At 38.0% G+C, this 24,725-nt stretch overlaps 1 protein-coding gene across 1 annotated transcript in view; it reads left to right on the top strand.

The window, feature by feature from the left end:
• LOC117342184 overlaps positions 1–24,725 on the top strand; it is a 138,047-nt gene that overhangs the window by 58,972 nt on the left and 54,350 nt on the right. The window contains 8 exon segments of the mRNA XM_033904224.1: positions 3,270–3,408; positions 12,454–12,701; positions 14,440–14,581; positions 15,327–15,559; positions 16,110–16,248; positions 16,541–16,761; positions 17,147–17,288; positions 18,338–18,573. Of these exon segments, the coding sequence (XP_033760115.1) occupies positions 3,270–3,408; positions 12,454–12,701; positions 14,440–14,581; positions 15,327–15,559; positions 16,110–16,248; positions 16,541–16,761; positions 17,147–17,288; positions 18,338–18,573 (1,500 nt within the window).

Below are 24,725 nucleotides of genomic sequence, written 5' to 3'. Positions count from 1 at the left end.
GATGTAAGCCACATTTCTGACAAATTTCAGAGGTCATGGGGTCAAGGGTAAATGGTCAAAGGTCACGGATGCATTCAAGTTCTAGCCACGAAGTTAAACAGACTTTGTTCAAACTTTGTCCAAAATTGAAAAATTGTCCAATTAAGCAGTGAATTCGTATAAAAGGTCTGAGGGATGGCAAATACAATTGAAGTATTCCTATTAGACCTATTCTTATCCTTTTTTTTCCATCGTCGTGCGTCCGTAAACAATTTACATTTTCGACTTCTTCTCCAAAACCCCTGAACCAAATTAAATGAAATTTGGCAGGAAGATTCTATGGTTAAAGGTCAATCAAAATTGTAAATTATATGGTCCCCACACCCCAGGGGCCTGAGGGGCAAGGCTAAAAAGGGTCAAATTGACTAAAACTTCAAAAATCTTCTTCTCTACTCTCAGGTATGGTGGAATCAAACACTCTTCATGAATGGAAGGGTCTTAAGGTGCTTTACCAAAATTGTAAATTTCATGACCCAGGGGTCTCACGTTTGCCCCTGGGGCGGGGGTAAACTTTACTCTATAGTTTATATAGGGAAATAACATTTTTGACTTTTATTTGTTTGATTTCTATTGGAATTCATTCTGATCTGGTAAACATTGTCAGCATGGGATGACAGTTTGATGGTATACACATGTTGGCCCTGATTGACCCTCAGGGGCTGATGTGCGGGGCTAAAAAGGGTCAAATTGACTGAAATTTCAAAAATCTTCTTCTCAAGACGGAAATAAGATGGAATCAAATACTCTTTATAGTCGGAAGAGTCTTAAGGTGCTTAACTAAATTTGTGAATTTCATGACCCTGGGGTCTCAAGTTTGCACCTGGGGAGGGGGTAAGCTTTACTATAGTTTATATTGGGAAATCACATTTTTTACTATAATTTGTTTGATTTCTATTGGAATTCATTCTAATTTGGTTAACATTTTCAGCATGGGAGGAAAGTTTGATAATATGCATATGTTGGCCCTGACTGACCCCTAGGGCCTGAGTGGTGGGGCGAAAAAGGGCCAAATTGACTGAAATTTCAAAAATCTTCTTCTCTACCCTCAGATATGAAGGAATCAAATACACTTCATAGATGGCAGGGTCTGGAGGTGCTTTACCAAAATTGTGAATTTCATGACCCTGGGGTCTCAAGTTTGCCCCTGGGGCGGGGGTAAACTTTACTATAGTTTATATAGGGAAATAACAGTTTTGACTTTTATTTGTTTGATATCTATTGGAATTCATTCTGATCTGGTAAACATTGTCAGCATGGGATGACAGTTTGATGTATACACATGTTGGCCCTGATTGACCCTCAGGGGCTGATGTGCGGGGCTAAAAAGGGTCAAATTGACTGAAATTTCAAAAATCTTCTTCTCAAGACGGAAATAAGATGGAATCAAATACTCTTTATAGTCGGAAGAGTCTTATGGTGCTTTACTAAAATTGTGAATTTCATGACCCTGGGGTCTCAAGTTTGCCCCTGGGGAGGGGGTAAGCTTTACTATAGTTTATATTGAGAAATCACATTTTTTACTATAATTTGTTTGATTTCTATTGGAATTCATTCTAATTTGGTTAACATTTTCAGCATGGGATGAAAGTTTGATAATATGCATATGTTGGCCCTGACTGACCCCTAGGGCCTGATGGGCGGGGCCAAAAGGGTCAAATGGACTGAAATTTCAAAACTCTTCTTCTCAAGTCGCAAATAAGCTAGAATCAAATACTCTTCATAGGTGGAAGGGTCTTATAGTGCTTTACTAAATTTATGAATTTCATGACCCTGGGGTTACAAGTTTGCCCCTGAGGAGGGGGTAAATTTTACTATAGTTTATATTGGGAAATCACATTTTTGACTGATTTGTTTGATTTCTATTGGAATTCATTCTACTTGGTTAACATTTTCAGCATTGGATGAAAGTTTGATAATATGCATATGTTGGCCCTGACTGACCCCTCGGGCATGATGGGCGGGACCAAAAGGGTCAATTGAATTAACTGAAATATGTCAAATCTCAGGTAACCGTTAAGGCCCATGGGCCTCTTGTATTTTGTTGCCATGGTCGCAAAAGGTTGGTAGTGGGCGTTTTATAGTCATCATTGGCTTACAGTAATAGTTGCGAGGTTTCTTATATATATATATATGTGTATATGTTCATGAAAAAAAAAATAAGAAAAAAAAAAAAAAAAAAACCGTTTCCATAACTATGTATCTTAATTTTTTGAAAGTGTTGTTTTGGTAAACAGAATAAAATTATTATGGTACAACTGTGATTCAGCAATAAAAGTTTTCAATAATCATGTTACTCTACATGTAGGTTTATTACGTATGTATAGTGTTTTCATGGTATTTTCTCTTCTCTCATTTAGTCTTAAAACATGTTTGTTTATCATAAGTAGAAATAATCATTTAGTACTATCCCAACGCTTGTAAATCGTATAGTTAAAAGTAACTTACCATTTATAGTTTACCTATTTATACGCTTTGATTTTGTATCAAACATTATTTCCATATCTATAAATCAATAAAGCTGCCAAATACGAAATGTGCTTCTGACGTTGTATGTTACATGTGCGATCAAATTGAAATCCCTTCAATCTATTAGGCTAATGTATATTTCTTTGAGTAGGTGCTCATTATTGTAAAGTCATCAAATTATCGGAACGTGGATAATGGATGTTCTGACTGAGGTTTAAAAAACATTCTGAACTGCGGCTTTGAAAAGTTTATGAATCCAATTTTTATAATAATGGATACACGTATCGTATTTCACATACAATTACCTTCATAGTTAATTGATTTTGTAGTCCACCTCTTGTGAGAAATTATGGCAAAACATGAAATTGAAATTGCTAAATAAATGCCAAAGAAGTATTGAATAACGCAAAAATTCTAGATGATGTACACATAAGTTAAGGTCACATGTGAACAAGTGTAGTATACCTTAACATTACCTCAAGTTAAAAGAACTATGCGAAACCTTGGCACAATCTTTTAAGGACTATTACACGGGCCAATTAACCATACATCGACAAATATCAAATAATCAGAATACAAGAAATCGATGATGTACACATTATAATAACACAAAAGTATCACATGACTAAAACATCTCCAGGACAGTATGACCCATTTCATTGCTTATATTAACATGAGAAGTGGATCCATGGCTTATGTTGAAGGAAGGAAATGATAAATTTTCGATTCGATTTATAATGTATGTCGTTTCTCCGATGTTGTAGGTGATATACGACTTGTGAATGGTGGAACGATGTATGAAGGCCGTGTGGAAATCTACCACAATGGAGTCTGGGGAACTGTTTGTGACGACGAATGGGGGAACCAAGACGCCAGGGTTGTTTGTAGACAGTTAGGGTACCGGTGCGTAGAGCGAAAATATTTTCTGTAAGGTCACTTGAACTGGTGACCTAGTAGCAAAGATAATTAGGTTTTTAGCTCGCCTGGTTGTCCGGAGAGCTTATGCCATGGCGTAGCGTCCGTCCGTCGTCCGTCAACATCTGCTTTAAATCGCTACTAGTCATACTGAATGGATTTAACCAAATTTGGTCAGAAAGATCCTTGGGGGTTGGGGAACTGATTTTACATAAATGGTGACTCAATGGGGCCTAATAGAGGAATTAGAGGGACTAACCTTTAAATCGATACTTGTCACAAGTACTCTATAGATTTGAACTAAATATGGTCAGAAACATCCTTAATCACTACCTGTATTTTTGATGCCATTGAGATCCCCATCGCATAACCATATATGGCATCGCTGGGCATCAAGAGATAGACACAGTCCTGTTGTAAGTTTAGGTCCTGGGGTCTTCCCCACCCCTAGGGACTTAGATTCTTGGTTATATATTTGAAACTGTTGAGATCCCCACTCTCCAACCATATATACTATTGTTGGGTACAAAGAGATAAACACAATCCTGTTGTAAATGTAGGCCTGTGTTATTTCCTCGCCCCTAGAGTTTTATATTCTTTAAACACAATAATGTTCTAAAAACAATCCCTAGGGTCTTTTCACTCCCCTAGGGAGTCTGGACTTCGTTTCTGGGTTATATATTTAAAGTAGTTGAGATCCATACGCCATAACCAATAAAGCTATTAATGAATAGAGCATAAACATTATTTTTACGTTTGGTCAGATCCAACAAGGTGAGCGATACAGGCCCATCTAGTGTAATCCTATAGCGTCCAGACCCTGTTAGTCATTCAAACAGGTGTACAGACCCTGTTAGTCATCCAAACAGGTGTACAGACCCTGTGAGTCATTCAAACAGGTGTACAGACCCTGTTAGTCATTCAAACAGGTGTACAGAACCTGTTAGTCATTCATACAGGTGTACAGAACTTGTAAGTCATTCACACAGGTGTACATACCCAAGTAGTCATTCACTCAGGTGTACAGACACTGTTAGTCATTCATAGAGGTGTACAGACCCTGTTAGTCATTCATACAGGTGTACATACCCTGTTTGTCATTCACACAGGTGTACATACCCTAGTTGTCATTCACACAGGTGTACATACCCTGTTAGTCATTCATACAGGTGTACATACCCTGTTAGTCATTCATACAGGTGTACAGACCCTGTATGTCATTTACACAGGTGTACAGACCATGTTGGTCATTTACACAGGTGTATAGACACTGCTAGGCATTTACACAGGTGTACAGACCCTGTTAGTCATTCATACAGGTGTACAGACCTTGTAAGTCATTCACACAGGTGTACAGACCCTGTTAGTCATTCATACAGGTGTACAGACCTTGTAAGTCATTCACACAGGTGTACAGACCAAAGTTGTCATTCACACTGTTGTACAGACCCTGTTAGTCATTCACACAGGTGTACATACCCTAGTTGTCATTCACACAGGTGTACAGATCCTGTTAGTCATTCATACAGGTATACAGACTCTGTTAGTTATTCATACAGGTGTACAGACCCTGCTAGTCATTCATACAGGTGTACAGACCCTGTTAGTCATTTACACAGTTGTAAAGACCCTGTAAGTCATTTACACAGGTATACAGAACATGTAAGTCATTTGCACAGGTGTACAGACCATGTTGGTCATTCATACAGGTGTATAGACCCTGCTAGGCATTTACACAGGTGTACATACCCTGTTGGTAATTCATACAGGTGTACAGAACCTGCTAGTCATTCACACAGGTGTACAGACCCTGCTAGTCATTTACACAGGTGTACATACCTAAGTGGTCATTCACACAGGTGTACATACCCAAGTAGTCATTCACACAGGTATACAGACCCTGTTAGTCATTTACACAGGTTTACAGACCCTGTTAGTCATTCATACAGGTGTATAGACCCTGTTAGTCATTTACACTGGTGTACAGACCCTGTTTGTCATTCATACAGGTGTACAGACCCTGTTAGTCCTTTACACAGGTGTACAGACCATGTTGGTCATTCACACAGGTGAACAGACCTTGTAAGTCATTCACACAGGTGTACAGACCCAAGATGTCATTCACACAGGTGTACAGACCCTGTTGGTCATTCATACAGGTGTATAGACACTGCTAGGCATTTACACAGGTGTACAGACCATGTTGGTAATTCATACAGGTGTACAGACCTTGTAAGTCATTCACACAGGTGTACAGACCCTGTTAGTCATTCATACAGGTGAACAGACCTTGTAAGTCATTCACACAGGTGTACAGACCCAAGATGTCATTCACACAGGTGTGCAAACCCTGTTAGTCATTCATACAGGTGTACAGACCTTGTAAGTCATTAACACAGGTGTACATACCCAAGTAGTCATTCACACAGGTGTACAGACCGTGTTAGTCATTCATAGAGTTCTGCAGACCCTGTTAGTCATTCATACAGGTGTACATACCCTGTTTGTCATTCATACAGGTGTACAGACCGTGTTAGTCATTCACAGAGTTCTGCAGACCCTGTTAGTCATTCATACAGGTGTACATACCCTGTTTGTCATTCATACAGGTGTATAGACCCTGTTAGTCATTTACACATGTGTAAAGACCATGTAAGTCATTTACACAGTTGTACAGACCCTGTTAGTCATTTACACGGGTATACAGACCATGTTAGTCATTTACACAGGTATACAGAACCTGTTAGTCATTTACACAGGCGTACAGACCCTGTTAGTCATTCACACAGGTGTACACAACCTGTTAGTCATTCATACAGGTGTACAGACCCTGTAGGTCATTCCCACAGGTGAACAGACCCAAGTAGTCATTCACACAGGTGTACAGACCTTGTAAGTCATTCACACAGGTGTACATACCCAAGTAGTCATTCACACAGGTGTACAGACCGTGTTAGTCATTCATAGAGTTCTGCAGACCCTGTTAGTCATTCATACAGGTGTACATACCCTGTTTGTCATTCATACAGGTGTATAGACCCTGTTAGTCATTTACACAGGTATACAGACCATGTTAGTCAGTTACACAGGTATACAGAACCTGTTAGTCATTTACACAGGCGTACAGACCCTGTTAGTCATTCACACAGGTGTACACAACCTGTTAGTCATTCATACAGGTGTACAGACCCTGTAGGTCATTCCCACAGGTGAACAGACCCAAGTAGTCATTCACACAGGTGTACAGACCTTGTAAGTCATTCACACAGGTGTACATACCCAAGTAGTCATTCACACAGGTGTACAGACCGTGTTAGTCATTCATAGAGTTCTGCAGACCCTGTTAGTCATTCATACAGGTGTACATACCCTGTTTGTCATTCATACAGGTGTATAGACCCTGTTAGTCATTTACACATGTGTAAAGACCATGTAAGTCATTTACACAGTTGTACAGACCCTGTTAGTCATTTACACAGGTATACAGACCATGTTAGTCATTTACACAGGTATACAGAACCTGTTAGTCATTTACACAGGCGTACAGACCCTGTTAGTCATTCACACAGGTGTACACAACCTGTTAGTCATTCATACAGGTGTACAGACCCTGTAGGTCATTCCCACAGGTGAACAGACCCAAATAGTCATTCACACAGGTGTACAGACCTTGTAAGTCATTCACACAGGTGTACATACCCAAGTAGTCATTCCCACAGGTGTACAGACCCTGTTAGTCATTCATACAGGTGTACAGACCCTGTTTGTCATTCATACAGGTGTACAGACCCTGTTAGTCATTCACACAGGTGTAAAGATCCTGTAAGTCATTTACACAGGTGCACAGACCCTGTTAGTCATTTACACAGGTATACAGAACATGTAAGTCATTTACACAGGTGTACAGACCCTGTTTGTCATGCATGCAGGTGTATAGATCCTGCTAGGCATTCACACAGGTGTACATACCCAAGTAGTCATTCACACAGGTGTACATACCCTGTTAGTCATTCTCACAGGTGTACAGACCCTGTTAGTCATTCATACAGACGTACAGACCCTGTTTGTCATTCACACAGGTGTACAGACCCTGTTAGTCATTCACACAGGTGTACATACCCAAGTTGTCATTCACACAGGTGTACAGATCCTGTTAGTCATTCATACAGGTACACAGACCCTGCTAGTCATTCATACAGGTGTACAGACCCTGCTAGTCATTCATACAGGTGTACAGACCCTGTAAGTCATTTACACAGGTATACAGACCCTGTTAGTCATTTGCACAGGTGTACAGACCCTGTTAGTCATTTATACAGGTGTACAGACCCTGTTGGTCATTCACACAGGTGTATAGACCCTGCTAGGCATTTACACAGGTGTACAGACCCTGTTGGTAATTCATACAGGTGTACAGAACCTGCTAGTCATTCACACAGGTGTACAGACCCTGCTAGTCATTTACACAGGTGTACATACCCAAGTGGTCATTCACACAGGTGTACATACCCAAGTAGTCATTCACACAGGTATACATACCCTGTTAGTCATTCACACAGGTGTACAGACCGTGTTAGTCCTTTACACAGGTGTTCAGACCCAAGTGGTCATTTACACAGGTGTACATACCCAAGTGGTCATTCACACAGGTGTACATACCCAAGTAGTCATTCACACAGGTATACAGACCCTGTTAGTCATTCACACAGGTTTACAGACCCTGTTAGTCCTTTACACAGGTGTACAGACCATGTTGGTCATTCACACAGGTGTACAGACCTTGTAAGTCATTAACACAGGTGTACAGACCCAAGTTGTCATTCACACAGGTGTACAGACCTTGTAAGTCATTCACACATGTGTACATACCCAAGTAGTCATTCACACAGGTGTGCAGACCCTGTTAGTAATTCATACAGGTGTACAGACCTTGTAAGTCATTAACACAGGTGTACATACCCAAGTAGTCATTCACACAGGTGTACAGACCGTGTTAGTCATTCATAGAGTTCTGCAGACCCTGTTAGTTATTCATACAGGTGTACATACCCTGTTTGTCATTCATACAGGTGTATAGACCCTGTTAGTCATTTACACATGTGTAAAGACCATGTAAGTCATTTACACAGTTGTACATACCCTGTTAGTCATTTACACAGGTATACAGACCATGTTAGTCATTCACACAGGTGTACACAACCTGTTAGTAATTCATACAGGTGTACATACCCTGTAGGTCATTCCCACAGGTGAACAGACCCAAGTAGTCATTCACACAGGTGTACAGACCCTGTTAGTCATTCATACAGGTGTACATACCCTGTTAGTCATTTACACAGGTATACAGACCATGTTAGTCATTTACACAGATGTACAGAACATGTAAGTCATTTACACAGGTTTACAGACCCTGTTAGTCATTCATACAGGTGTATAGACCCTGTTAGTCATTTACTCTGGTGTAAAGACCCTGTTTGTCATGCATACAGGTGTATAGATCCTGCTAGGCATTCACACAGGTGTACATACCCAAGTAGTCATTCACACAGGTGTACATACCCTGTTACTCATTCATACAGGTGTACAGACCCTGTTAGTCATTCATACAGACGTACAGACCCTGTTTGTCATTCACACAGGTGTACAGACCCTGTTCGTCATTCACACAGGTGTACATACCCAAGTTGTCATTCACACAGGTGTACAGATCCTGTTAGTCATTCATACAGGTATACAGACCCTGTTAGTTATTCATACAGGTGTACAGACCCTGCTAGTCATTCATACAGGTGTACAGACCCTGTTAGTCATTTACACAGGTGTACAGACCCTGTTGGTCATTCACACAGGTGTATAGACCCTGCTAGGCATTTACACAGGTGTACAGACCCTGTTGGTAATTCATACAGGTATACAGAACCTGCTAGTCATTCACACAGGTCTACAGACCCTGCTAGTCATTTACACAGGTGTACATACCCAAGTGGTCATTCACACAGGTGTACATACCCAAGTAGTCATTCACACAGGTATACAGACCCTGTTAGTCATTTACACAGGTTTACAGACCCTGTTAGTCATTCATACATGTGTATAGACCCTGTTAGTCATTTACACTGGTGTACAGACCCTGTTTGTCATTCATACAGGTGTACAGACCCTGTTAGTCCTTTACACAGGTGTACAGACCATGTTGGTCATTCACACAGGTGTACAGACCTTCTAAGTCATTCACACAGGTGTACAGACCGTGTTAGTCCTTTACACAGGTGTACAAACCCAAGTGGTCATTCAAACAGATGTACATACCCAAGTAGTCATTCACACAGGTATACAGACCCTGTTAGTCATTTACACTGGTGTACAGACCCTGTTTGTCATTCATACAGGTGTGCAGACCCTGTTAGTCCTTTACACAGGTGTACAGACCATGTTGGTCATTCACACAGGTGTACAGACCTTCTAAGTCATTCACACAGGTGTACAGACCCTGTTAGTCATTCATACAGGTGTACAGACCTTGTAAGTCATTAACACAGTTGTACAGACCCAAGTTGTCATTCACACAGGTGTACAGACCTTGTAAGTCATTCACACATGTGTACATACCCAAGTAGTCATTCACACAGGTGTGCCGACCCTGTTAGTCATTCATACAGGTGTACAGACCTTGTAAGTCATTAACACAGGTGTACATACCCAAGTAGTCATTCACACAGGTGTACAGACCGTGTTAGTCATTCATAGAGTTCTGCAGACCCTGTTAGTAATTCATACAGGTGTACATACCCTGTTTGTCATTCATACAGGTGTATAGACCCTGTTAGTCATTTACACATGTGTAAAGACCATGTAAGTCCTTTACACAGTTGTACATACCCTGTTAGTCATTTACACAGGTATACAGACCATGTTAGTCATTTACACAGGAGTACAGAACCTGTTAGTCATTTACACAGGCGTACAGACCCTGTTAGTCATTCACACAGGTGTACATACCCAAGTAGTCATTCCCACCGGTGTAAAGACCCTGTTAGTCATTCATACAGGTGTACATACCCTGTTAGTCAGTCATTCAGGAGTACAGACCCTGTTTGTCATTCATTCAGGTGTACAGACCCTGTTAGTCATTTACACAGGTGTAAAGATCCTGTAAGTCATTAACACAGGTGCACAGACCCTGTTAGTTATTTACACAGGTATACAGACCATGTTAGTCATTTACACAGATGTACAGAACATGTAAGTCATTTACACAGGTTTACAGACCCTGTTAGTCATTCATACAGGTGTATAGACCCTGTTAGTCATTTACACTGGTGTAAAGACCCTGTTTGTCATGCATACAGTTGTATAGATCCTGCTAGGCATTCACACAGGTGTACATACCCAAGTAGTCATTCACACAGGTGTACAGACCCTGTGATTCATTCATACAGACGTACAGACCCTGTTATTCATTCATACAGGTGTACAGACCCTGTTAGTCATTCATACAGGTGTACAGACCCTGATAGTCATTTACACAGGTATACAGACCATGTTAGTCATTTACACAGGTGTACAGAACCTGTAAGTCATTCATACATGTGTACAGACCCTGTTAGTCATTCATACAGGTGTACATACCCTGTTAGTCATTCACAGAGGTGTAGAGACCATGTACGTTATTCACACAAGTGTACAGACCCAAGTTGTCATTCACCTAGGTGTACATACCCTTTTAGGCATTCATACAGGTGTACAGACCTTGTACGTTATTCACACAAGTGTACAGACCCAAGTTGTCATTCACACAGGTGTACAGACCCTGTAAGTCATTCACACAGGTGTACAGACCCTGTTAGTCATTCATACAGGTATACAGACCTTGTTAGTCATTCACACAGGTGTACAGACCCAAGTTGTCATTCACACAGGTGTACAGACCCTGTTAGTCATTCATACAGGTGTATAGACCATGTTAGTCATTTACACAGGTGTTAAGACCCTGTAAGTCATTTACAAAGGTATACAGACTCTGTTAGTCATTTACACAGGTGTACAGACCCTGTTGGTCATTCACACAGGTTTATAGACCCTGTTGGTCATTCACACAGGTGTATAGACCCTGCTAGACATTTACACAGGTGTACAGACCCTGTTGGTAATTCATAAATGGGTACAGAACCTGCTAGTCATTCACACAGGTGTACAGACCCTGGTAGTCATTTACACAGGTGTACAGACTCTGTAAGTCATTCACACAGGTGTACAGAACCTGTTAGTCATTGATACAGGTGTACAGACCCTGTTAGTCATTTATACAGGTGTACATACCCTGTTAGTCATTCACATAGGTGTACAAACCCAGTTTGTATTTCACACAGGTATATTGACCCTGTTAGTTATTCATACAGGTGTACAGACCCTGTTAGTCATTTACACAGGTGTAAAGACCATGTAAGTCATTTACACAGGTGTACAGACCCTGTTAGTCATTTACACAGGTGTATAGACCCTGTTGGTCATTCACACAGGTGTATATACCCTGCTAGACATTTACACAGGTGTACAGACCCTGTTGGTAATTTGATAAAGGGGTACAGAACCTGCTAGTCATTCACACAGGTGTACAGACCCTGCTAGTCATTTACACAGGTGTACAGACCCTGTAGGTCATTCACACAGGTGTACAGACCCTGTTAGTCATTCATACAGGTGTACATACCCTGTTAGTCATTCACACAGGTGTATTGACCCGATTAGTCATTCACATAGGTTATTTATTTCCCGATCCGATAATTATCGTTAATTGCTGCAATGATATCCTTATTTATGGTTTAACGTCATTATAATATATCGAATGACCTCCGGTTGATACAATATTAGACATCATGATTTAAGCTATTAATCATGACGTAACATCAATCTGACCATAGACATAAACACAGCCATCACAGTTATCCGTAAATGTGAAATGATTTAATCATTAAATCTTACTCAACATTATACCCATAATGTATCATCGAATATATCCCTTTTCTCTTTAAGGGATGGGCTATCTAGAAGGGAAGCTGCCTTCGGTGAAGGCTCCGAACCAACCTGGCTCGACGATGTTGGATGTAGCGGTTACGAGGAAAGACTTGCGGAATGTTCGTCCAGAGGATGGGGAGTAGAAAACTGTGGTCACAGTGAGGATGCTGGCGTGGTATGTTTGCCCCCTTTGTCGGCAACCACAACCACAACCACAACCACGTCGCGCCCAACCACTTCATCCAGCACGCAACCATCAGTGCAGGGTAATATTTGGATAAAGTGTGTAGATATTTGAGAACAAAAACTTAGTTTTTAGCTCGTCTCTTCGAAGAAGAGTGAGAGCTTATGTCGTCACTCCGGCGTCGGCGTTGGATTTTCAAATGTTTAATTTTTGGTGCAAGTGTTGAAAGGCATAGCAATTTATGGTAATATGGTCCCTGTGGGGGTCAAACTATCCCCTGCCGGAGTTAAACTCAAAGATGTTTTGGAAAAAAAAACCCAGATTTTTGAAATTTTTTGGACTAGACAAATTTTGCGTTCAGTTTTTGGTGCAAGTGTTGAAAGGTATTAATACATCACTTTATAATTGTACTAGGGTGCTGGTATTTGGCAATAGAGTCCCTATGGAGTAAGACAATCCCTTCCTGGAGTAAAGCTTTAAAAAAATTGGATTTTTTCTTTTTTTAAATCTTTGGACTTTGTGTTAAGTTTATGTTGTGAGTGTTGAAAGGCATAGTAATACATGGTATTAGGTTTCCTGTTGGGGTTAAACTATCCCTTGCCAGAGTTAAACTAAAATATTTTTTTGGGGAAAAAACACATTTTTTGATTTTTTTTGTGCAAATGTTGAAAGCTATAAACACATCACTTTATGATCGTACTAGGGTGCTGGAATTTGGTAAAAGAGCCCCTACGGAGTTACACTATCCCTTCTTGGGGTGAAACTGAAAATAAAACTATGTGAAAATGCTCACAATTGACAATTTATACTGGTCCACAGTTTTCAAAGGAGACAACTCTCATTAGGATAATATTTTGTCAGAAAATTGAAGAATTATGTCCAAAAGCAATTACATTTGTTTTTAATATATTCATTTAATCTACAACAGCATAGCTTGTCTCCCGAATGTTTGTCAATAAATAATTTATATATATATAAATTGGTATGGTTTTGAAAATTGCATGAATTCACAAAACATAATCTGATCAAGTAAACAATATAAATATTATTAATGCAATTTGCGAAACCATTCCAATTAATATATTTAATTTATTTATTGACAAACATTTGCGAGACGAGCTATGCTGTTCTCCAACAGCTCTTGTTTATATTCATATTTGTGTAAAGATTGTATCGTAATTCCCTGTGTATCGTCAGCTGCGTTAGACAGCCAACACAAGCCGAAATGATGGATTTATAATAAGTCTACAGATAGCTCGCTCCGGTACATTGACTGCGGGTTTTCTGCAAACAGATACAGTACAATTTTACAATATCAGCTAGTTCTAAACTGTATTTTTTTCGCTCAGAGTTGACCTGTATTGTCTCGTCAAGTCAACAGAGTTCGTAAACATATTTCTAGATCTACTTATAAGTTGTTTTTACTTTATGTATCCACGCGCAGCTAAATGTAACCTTCTTATTTCGGGCGGGAACGGCAATGTCGGTACCTAATATTACACAGGGAAAGACAAAAAGTCAATTTGGATTTTACATGAATCATATTGCCCGCCGATTTTATGTTTTTTTTTGAAAAAACATTTTGTCAGAAAACCCTCATCAGTTGGCTCACTTCCTCAGATAGCCCGGAGAAGTCTTTTATTTTTTAATTTGTTACATCATATAGCCCGTTGGCAATTAACAGGAAATGACTGTAATTATAACGTAATTTTGGCAAAAACAGTTTATCAGTATTTTCTCCCGCGCAAAAGGTGACTATTAAACACCAAAAGACTTTATGTCTTTAAATTATCATATTACGTTCCTTTTCGTCTGTGCAGAGGGAGAATTGCGATTAGTTAATGGTCCTACGGAACTGGAGGGACGACTGGAGGTTTATCATGCAGGTCAATGGGGAACGGTGTGTGATGATGGCTGGACTATGAACAATACTCACGTTGTTTGCAGACAGCTAGGACACAGGTACTTCATGTGAAATTATATATCAAAATATATCCACGGATCAAGAAAACTGGAAGAAAGGAATGATATCGCAAGCAAAGCCTACCATCAAAGCACCTTAAATTATTTAATATAAGTAACATAAGTAGGAAACATTTTTATTTTGAATTTTAAATAGATTTACATTAAATGTTAATGTGTAAATAATGAATAGCGAATTGACACACCATGTTTGACCTCATATGACTCATCAGGGTTGCTATTGGCCAAAAGATTGGCAATCCATAAAGATGAAAGAAAATTCGAAATCTGTCTATACAAATGTTCCATCCTAATTTCCTAATGCAATGTAATTATATCCGGGCATCATTAAAAATAAAAATAACCCCCCCCCCCCCCCCCCCCCCCCCCCCGATAAGTATGAGTCTTCTACATATTCGGCATGTTTATAACAACGAGTGAGGGATAGGGATGTAATTATCTAGAAATGTAGAATTTGAAATAAGAATATTGGAATCATCAAGTGTATCATTCAGCTTGGTTATAAAATATCTTAATTGGTTACAATTCTATTACATATCGATATTATGGTCAGTACGATAGTACAACAAATCCATGTCGATAGGGCCAGTGGAATATTCCCTTTGCGTCCTCAGTTTTAGTGTCTTTTTTTCTACAGTTGTGATTTTAGTTTTGAAATCTGATTTCACTCTTGATTGCAAAGTTGACAGTTCTCACTTATTTGAGTTTAATATAAAAATTCCAGTGCCGTGAATTATGCGAAGGAAGGAAGCTATGGCGAAGGTGAAGAACCAACATGGATGGATAATGTCGTTTGCCGAGGGGATGAAGACAGACTTATAGACTGTACGTTTGGAGGATGGCAGAACGAAAACTGTGGTCATAGTGAAGATGTAGGAGTCAAATGTGAACAAGATGGAATGACTACCCCCGAGGTCACCACCCCAGTCATTACATCATCAACTGGGACTTCCGAAGGTAAAAAGTACTTCTAAATAATAATACTATTTTGTGGTATAAATGTGACGGATAAATAGATAATTCTTAATATTTCACATATTGAATATAGATAGAATTTAACTATAAGTGTTATTATTTCATACATTCGTAAAGTTCCATTTTTTTCTTGGTGGCCTATATGATTTAATTTGGAAAGTTCAGTTAAGAACAGCAATGCTTGCTCCTACATTGACGGAATCGCTGTAAATAACAGCATATAGTCTCGAACAATACACTCGTGTTAACAAACATAGGTATATACTACATAACATGTATCTTCTACACATATGTATATTCTAAACATTACCTTGTTTGATAATCGTAAAATAAAAGATCTATACACTTGCGTATCTTTGCTTCTAAAACCGAACCACCGTACGTATGTTGCAATATGTCATATTGATGCAGATTTAAAGAGATTAAAAAGATAAAAACGGAGATGTATAATAACCAAGTTATAAAGCTAAAATTAATGTATACGCGATACAGACTCATAGAGTCACCAGTATTCACATACCATGTTTGCTAGGATCCATACGGCTAGTAAATGGTGGGACACAGTATGAAGGACGTGTGGAAATCTACCATGCGGGACGCTGGGGAACGGTCTGTGACGATTTGTGGGATGGAAATGAAGCAAGAGTTGTATGTAGGCAGCTTGGATACAGGCAAGTGTCAATTGTTTCAAAAACTGATTTCATATGATATGTATGGTATTACTGCGCAAAACACAGATAACACGTCCATTATATCAAAGGTTGGTTCCAGGATAATGTTTCTGCTTACCCCAAAATGTATGACATTCCACCCAATTGAAAGTCAATAAATACAGTAATATATGCAGCCAAAACGATTCAGTGCCAACTTAAAGTGATTCGTTCGAGCTACCCGCTTAAAATATAACACTCCTCACTAACGAGTGATTGGATTTTAATCCTGTTCTGTTCTATGATTTACTAGCGGAGGAAGTCACACGCGAGAGGCGAGCTTTGGTCGAGGAGTAGAACCGACATGGATGGACGATCTTGAGTGCACTGGAGACGAATCTAGACTGATGGATTGTAGATTTCCAGGATGGGGGACAGAAAACTGTGGTCATAGCGAGGATGCTGGTGTAATATGTTCTCCTCCTCCCTCTACTACTTCGCTGCCGTCAACTACCACACAACCATTAATTCAGGGTAATAGAAAAATGTATATTTTATACATACATATCGTTGTACCGTTAAAGTGTTTTTTTTTTATATTGGCAATTCGGCAGATGTTATATATATTTGTCATCTGACAGAGAGATGTTTCACAAAAATAGCGTTCGATAAGGATTGTTTCAATAATATAATACTAATGTAACTACATTTAGAGCAATACATGTTACGCCTTTTTTCTAATGTTTTTGCATTGTGATCAGTAATCTAGTTCTTGGTTTATTGAGAACAGAATTGCTGTAAATATTGTAAAAAAAAATCATTGCAAGTTTCTTTTCCCTAACGCCAGCTTGATAGTTATGGCTGTAGCAGCACTGCATGTATTGTAAAATTATGATGTCAAAATGGACTTTTCTTACAGAGGGGGACGTACGCCTAGTTGACGGCCCGTCTGAGATGGAGGGAAGGGTTGAAATATATCACAATGGTGTGTGGGGAACTGTCTGTGATGATGGTTGGGACATGGACGACACTCAAGTTGTGTGCAGACAGCTGGGATATAGGTTTGTACCAGACGTTATATTCATGAAAATTCGACTGCCGATTCATCAAAGAATGGGTAATTTAACCATTAATTCTTAAAGGTAATATTACGATCGTGAAATTCTTTAAATATTGGACGGCATAACTAAGAAATAAAAGATAAGTGATTGCCCTTTGACCAGATACGCATGTAATCATTCTCGCATATAAAAAAGATGCCCCAATTTTGCGTTATTTATTGGAAACGAACGCTTTCCATTACTGGAGTAATCTTAGGCGCATTGTCAAATTCATAATTTTCCTCAAAAACAGAACATTTGCTCAAATGTGGTGAAGTTTACTATGTTAATAAAGGACAATGAAACATACACAGCAGATTTGGGAGTAGAGGAGAGATCAAAGTTACTTAGTTTCAACAATGATCTTCTTCAGACGAAAATGTTATAATTGCAAATACTATCAGATGATTATAGATGAAATGGTTTGAAGGTAGGTTATTAAAATGAGAATACTTTCATTGTTCACCTAGTTATATTTCTCTGGGGACGGGACGGAATTTCTAACAAACTTTTGTCTATACTACACGTATTTCATATTACTCTAGGGACAGGGTGGAGTAACCAATTCCCTTCAGTCTATACCACATGGGATAAAGTATTTTAATTTCTAACTCTTTGAATAATATCTGTGATGGTCATATTGAAAATAAAACTTTATTTGTATAACGGTATCAGTTTAGGTGAACATTTAGGCACATAGACCTCCTGTTTAATCTTAAAAGAACAAGAGTACGATAACAAGGAATAAATTCAGTGGATGTTTTAACTGTTAAATGTGCGCTAATAAAACGAAAGTTAGACAATTTCATTTAGTGGAAACTCTTTGTATCAAAGAAAAGCTGTATATTTACAGTGTTTATGGAAAGGTAAATTATCTGTTTGTGGATATTTAATATGTTGTGAAGGTTAATCGTGTTTTGGTGTTCTTCTTTCTTCGTTCGTGATTTTATATCTGATTTTGAATTTGATGTTAATATTGGTTGATTATATTCTTACAATTGTGGTTTCAGCGCAGTAAGTTTTGCGATTGAAGCATACTACGGCGAAGGCATAGAACCAACATGGATGGATTCTGTCGGTTGCAATGGAAATGAACGTAGACTGGCTGAGTGTGCGTTCCCAGGATGGCAAAATGAAAACTGCGGTCATGGCGAAGATGTAGGAGTAAAATGTGGACAAGTAGGGTCGACTACCCCAGATGTAATTACAACATTCTCTCCAATGAGTTCTACTGCGGCATCTGAAGGTAATACACAATCTAGTGGTGGATACGTAAATATATTGATATTTCACTATGTGACTGAAAATTATGTAGATGTTAATATGACCTATTTGTTCGTTCAAGCCAAAAAAAACAAAAAACAAAACAAAAAACAAAACCAGCTATTGCATATAAACTACTAGGACACGGGGCTTTGTGATAATCAATCCGACTATCTCTCAGTCACACTCTGTCAGTCACACCAATTTAATCATCGCTTTGGTATTTATTGACCGATTAACATGAAACTTTCAGTCTAGAGGTTACGTTCACAAAAATGTGCAGTCAGCAGAAAAGTCAGGATCAAAGATTAAGGTCATCTGACTCAAAGGTCAAGGTCAAATTTTGCATCTTTATCACTGATAAATGTTTTGTTTTGACACGATAAATAAAAGTGAAAGAATTGAAGAAGATGACCTCTGATAAAAGATCAAAGTCACTCAAAGGTCAAGGTCAAATTTTGCATCTTTATCACTGATAAATGTTTTGTTTTGACACGATAAATAAAAGTGAAAGAATTGAAGAAGATGACCTCTGATAAAAGATCAAAGTCATCTGGTCAGATGTCATGGTCAAAGGTTAAAGTCAGATTTTGTATATTTTTACTTATTAACATTTTCCTGTGACACATGGAAGTGATGTTTGTTAAAATGAGATAGGAAATCTACTGACCAATGCTCAATGTAATCAGGCTAGAGGTTAAGGTCAAAGTTCAAGGTCAAATTTTGCATCTTTTCACTTTTAAACACATTGTTATTAGATGACATGACGCAAAATTGTCTACTGACCAAAAGTCAAGGTCACAAGGTCAACGGGCCAAGATGAAAATTTGTAGCTTTATACTGATAAATATTTTGTTAAAACATGATGAAGCGGTAAAAAGGTCCTCTGATGACAGTTCAAAGTCATCTGGTCAGATGTCATGGTCAAAGGTTAAAGTCAAATTTTGCATCCTTTTACTGATAAAAATTATGTTATGAAACCATCTTTAAAATATCTGGGTTTGCTGTAACCCGACCAGGGGATTTAACATATGGATAGGTAGGTAATGCTATACTATTTTTTTTTTATTCAGTTCTGAAAACAGATTTTCAACCTTCAATACAAAAACATCTTGTGATCTTAAACTGAAGAAACACAAACCGTTATGGTATTTTGGTTTGCAAGACGTATTTTCAAACTTTAGCAACTACTGGACATAAATATCCGGAACCGTCTAGAAAGAAAGAACAAGTTTTATTTTTCACAATAAAAAATTCTGAGTAGGCGCAATTTTCTGGGCCGGGCTGGGTCAGGCTTGTTCGGGAGGGTTACGCAAAACCAATTATATTTTATTTTGGCCTGAGATGATGAAGCAAAATTATTCAGTATTAAACATGGAATCAGCTGACGAAAGGTCAAGGTAAACAGTCCCAAGGTTAAATGTTGTAGCTTTTCACTGATGAAATTTGTATCATATGATAAAACAATTTTGTTCTGAATGAAACAATGACATTATTGACCAAATATCAAGGTCCTTGAGTCAGAGATCAAAGTCGTTGGGTCAAAGGTGAAGAACAAAGACGACGTTTCAAAGTAGCCTAAAAGTAAATACGACAGTTTGTATGTGCCTTTGGTAGCCACCGTAGTCCAAACAAGGTAATACGTAAGAACACTAAAATCCAACTACATTGTATAATAGGATTTCCACTTTCAAAATGTCTGCCATCTTCCCTGATAACCACACATATCGAATGTTCTTACAACTGCTGAATAAATGTTCTAACAAGAACGCTACATGGTACTTTTCTGTTTGTTTACACATTAAACCTACTAATCTGGTGACAATTATGGCTTCCTCATCCGTTCCAAAATCTGATTGAACATGGCAGTGTTGGTCTAAATCGTAGTTCTAATTGCGCAAGTCGACAATACATGGAAGAGAATGGGGTATATTGTTGGAAGATCCGTTTTATCACAATCAGTCACGTAATATACGGTATCAATGTCCTAATTATGATCAGTAGCAATGGTAATTTAAGGATGTGGCCCATACATGTTGGCATTACTTGTATTAATGTTATGGGTTGTTCACTAAGGTTTGAAGTGTAATAGGGTGGTCTGTTATGTCCATTATCATTCAAAACGTCATTGGGGTGGCACACATCGAAGCCTTTTCAGAAATGTTAGAGCTTTCGATCGTTAGGCAGGATAAGGGTATATTTGTAAGTGATACAGCTCTCGTTGTGCTAAATAATTTTGAATGGACTGAATAAGGAAGATCTTCGAAAAGGCACATGTTAGAAATAAATTTCATGTTTTTCACAATATCTATAAAAAAAATATTAACAGCGATATACTAACTGTTTGAGTTTTTTGGTATTTAGTAAACTATTCAAAGTAAAATTTGTATCTGTTGTGCGATAATTTGCGTTCATAATTTAATATCTAGTTACGTAAGTAGTTAATTAGGCAAGCGTATCGTCGATTAATTTGGGTTAATTGTATAGCCAAGGGAACCGACTTTAATGGTACAAAGTAATGTATCGGTAAGTGGTCTCTAAGCATATAAGAATATTTCAACTGATCCCTATGGTCAATTTACATTTTTTAAAAACCTTTTAAGCTTTTTAATAATAAACATTTTATAGTGACCCTATGAATTAGTGTTTGTTAGAGAATAAACATAGAGTCAAAGACAAAAGTTCAAGGATGAAATTATGTAGCTTTATACTGATGAATATTGTGTTATGATATGATGAAGCAAAGTTGTACGGAATTAAACAATGTGTTATCTGACAAGAGATCAAACATATCGGGTCAGAGTTCATGGTGTAAAGACAGGGTCAAATTTTATATCTTTTCACTGATGAACATTTTACTATGACACTTTGATGTAATGTTTGTTAAAAAACTAGAAGTCTTCTGACCAATGGTCAAGGTTATCGGGCTTGAGGTCAGGGATAAAGGTCTGTTTAAAGTTTTGATCTTTTCACTAATGAACATTTTGTTATGATGAAGCAAAGTTGTTCAAAATGCTCAGAGGTCAAGGTCCCTTGGTCAATGGTAAATCTCAAATTTTGTAGCTTTTTACTTATGAACGGTTTATTGTTACACTATGAAGCAGTGTTTGTTAGAATTAAATAAAGAGTCTACTGACCATAGGTAACAGGGGTAAGGTCAAGATGAAATTTTGCATCTTTGCTTTGATGAATATTGTGTTATGACACTACGAAGCAACGTTTGTTACAGTATGTAGAGGCAGGGACTCCTTGTAGTTGATAGTGGCTACCTCACTGTGTAATAAAGGGGAAGCATGTTGCATGTCATCTAGGGCATTAAGGATTAGGTGTCTGAAAAGTTTGCTTCTTTGATTATAACACTTCTCATCTTGGAACTTTAGTTTAGGCTATTTGGCCAACACTCTATCGCAGGCCCTAACATTGTTAAAGATCGAGGTCATTTGAATCCATCATTTGATTTTTAACCGAACATTAATGTTCGGTTATTGCCATCAAGAACTGGACTGAGAAATATGACCATATTTGGTAGCCACATTCACCAATACGCCATCTACTGTCTGTTTCAATGAAATATGGCTGCCCCCATTGCCTTACGCTTCAAATAATTTACTGGCAAAAATATCTTCGTTTTATGTAGTAGTTTTACCGAAAATGTTGAAATGTATTCAGTAGATGTTTTCAAGATGCATACGATTTGAGAAATACATAACGCTAGCGAAATGTGAAGACTAAATGAACCTGAACTTTGCGAATAACTCCAGGTCAATATATTTATGTAAACAAATATTGCGCAGGCGCATTCGTCTCCGGATGTTTAGAAAGTTTTGCTCTTCCGTGTTCATTCCAAAACGGCTGACATTAGCATAGGTCTGCAAATATGTCCGCGATTTACTTAAATGTGTAATATACATTTATACAGGGCATCCACCATGGCAAGCTTGTAAGACTAATAATAAAACTCGGACAACAGATCTGATTTGAATATGGCCGTTTATTATAGTAAACGACGGTTGTTAATTAATCAGTATTGACACAAAAGTCTTAGATGGGGATCCAATCCCGCCATCTCATGAACATACATTGTAATCAATTTCAAGACATAAACTTGGGTATCCATCTTAGAAACTAAATCATATGTCCTACATCGGACATTATATACAGAACATATGGTAGAATTAACAAAAGTTATACCTCTTACTGAAAATAATACCTACATCTTATATAGAAAATACAAAACTTACAAATTTACATCTAAATGTAGTAAAGCAACTCGTATCAGTTTAATAACATCAATAAAAAAGTTATAAGAACAATAACTGTAATTATACCATTCAAACTTTGTATATAGACAAAAAACAATAAATATACACACTTTTAGTATTATATACATATCAATCATAAAAGGAGGCAAGAAAGGGGATGGAGGTGGGCAAAACCTTTGGTAAAAATATGGTCTAGAAATAGAAGATCAAAATAGGCAGATAACTTAAACAGATCAAAATTGACCTTGACCGTATTACGCACCTTGTTCTGCCATCTTGGATCTTCAGCCTCTGAGTGAAGGCTTTGATTGATTGATTGATGGGGCTTAACGTCCTTGTTCCGGTTATAACCGAGCCTAGGACACTAAGGGGAAAGGGGTGGGTCGGGCACTAAATAGGGAACAATTTCGCATTTCGTCATCGCCAAATGATCTAATATGAGAGGGACAGACGATTATCTCTATGTCAAAAAAAAAAAAAACATTTTTTTTTTTTTTTTTTTTTGACCTGTCACTGAATTCGCTTTTATAGCGTTCTAAATTTAGCAAAATATTAATGCGCAAAGTGATTAGCTTGACCATCTCACTCCTCCCTTTACTGCCTCTTTCAATAATTACTGTAAAGTTTCTAAATAAAAACAGGAATCCTATACAGAGTTCTGCCTGCATAAATAGCATTAAAACAAGTTTTAATTTGTATTTATACAGGGCATCCACCATGGCAAGCTTGTAAGACTAATAATAAAACTCGGACAACAGATCTGATTTGAATATGGCCGTTTATTATAGTAAACGACGGTTGTTAATTAATCAGTATTGACACAAAAGTCTTAGATGGGGATCCAATCCCGCCACAATGATTACTGTACACAAACAATTGAAACCTCGAGATTATGTGCAGTGTCACAGGAATCATCCCCCATCCAACATTATCAACTAGATGAGTATTTCTATAATTTAGAGAAAGAAATATATCAATAACGGCATACGAGACGATACATTGTATCATACTATAGGTACGAGACGATACATTGTATCATACTATAGGTTACTGTACATGTTTGCGAGAAAGGTAGATACTAGGTGGCATTTGTGGTCAGGGTGACTGGTCATAGCGTTAACATTGTCATCGATTTCCATATTCCATTTGCATTTGACGAAAACGACCAATAAGTCAAATGCAAATTATAATATCTTGTTGCCATGTGCACGGGATTGGTTGTTGTAGGCGATACTTGGAACGTATTTACTGTTGTAAGGGAGGTAACTGCAAGATTACGGAAATCAAACGTTAAACCAATTTGATTGGTCGATTCTTCCATGACTTTGGCAATGGGTTTACAATCGAAGTGACAGATAACTACGGCAATATTCAGATGATATCAACAATAACATTTTTAGATACGTGTGGTCGGCAGTTGTCATGTTTAAAATGAACAATTATATAGCTTGTTTTTATTTCGGCAAAGTCGAGAATATTTACTGAAACGGACCACAGGTGAAGCAGACTTGGAAATACCGAAACGAAGAAAAATGGGGCTTAATTATAATATAAATTGGCATTATTTTCAGAGAATTGACCCACATATATGTTTTTCAATGCCTAATTGTATCATATGTAAAATATTAGAGGTTTACGAATTTTAAATTAATTTTTCATTTGCGAATCGCGGCCCGATTGTCGTTAGAGTTGAATTACCGAATATGGCCGATAGTGGACCCAAATCGATATTTTAACGAGAGAATGGACCCAATATAGGATCTATTAATCTTTGGTGTGTGTATAGAGACCATATGCATTTTTTTCCTTTACCTGGAAGTATTTTGAAAGAATTTGCAAAATACCGAATTCACGATCAAATTTTCGATTGTGA

This window comes from Pecten maximus, chromosome 2 (assembly GCF_902652985.1).
Source record: "Pecten maximus chromosome 2, xPecMax1.1, whole genome shotgun sequence".
NCBI classification, from domain to species: Eukaryota; Metazoa; Mollusca; class Bivalvia; order Pectinida; family Pectinidae; genus Pecten; species Pecten maximus.
The sequence above is the reverse complement of the archived record's forward strand: the minus strand, read 5'-3'. Positions and strand labels throughout refer to the sequence as shown.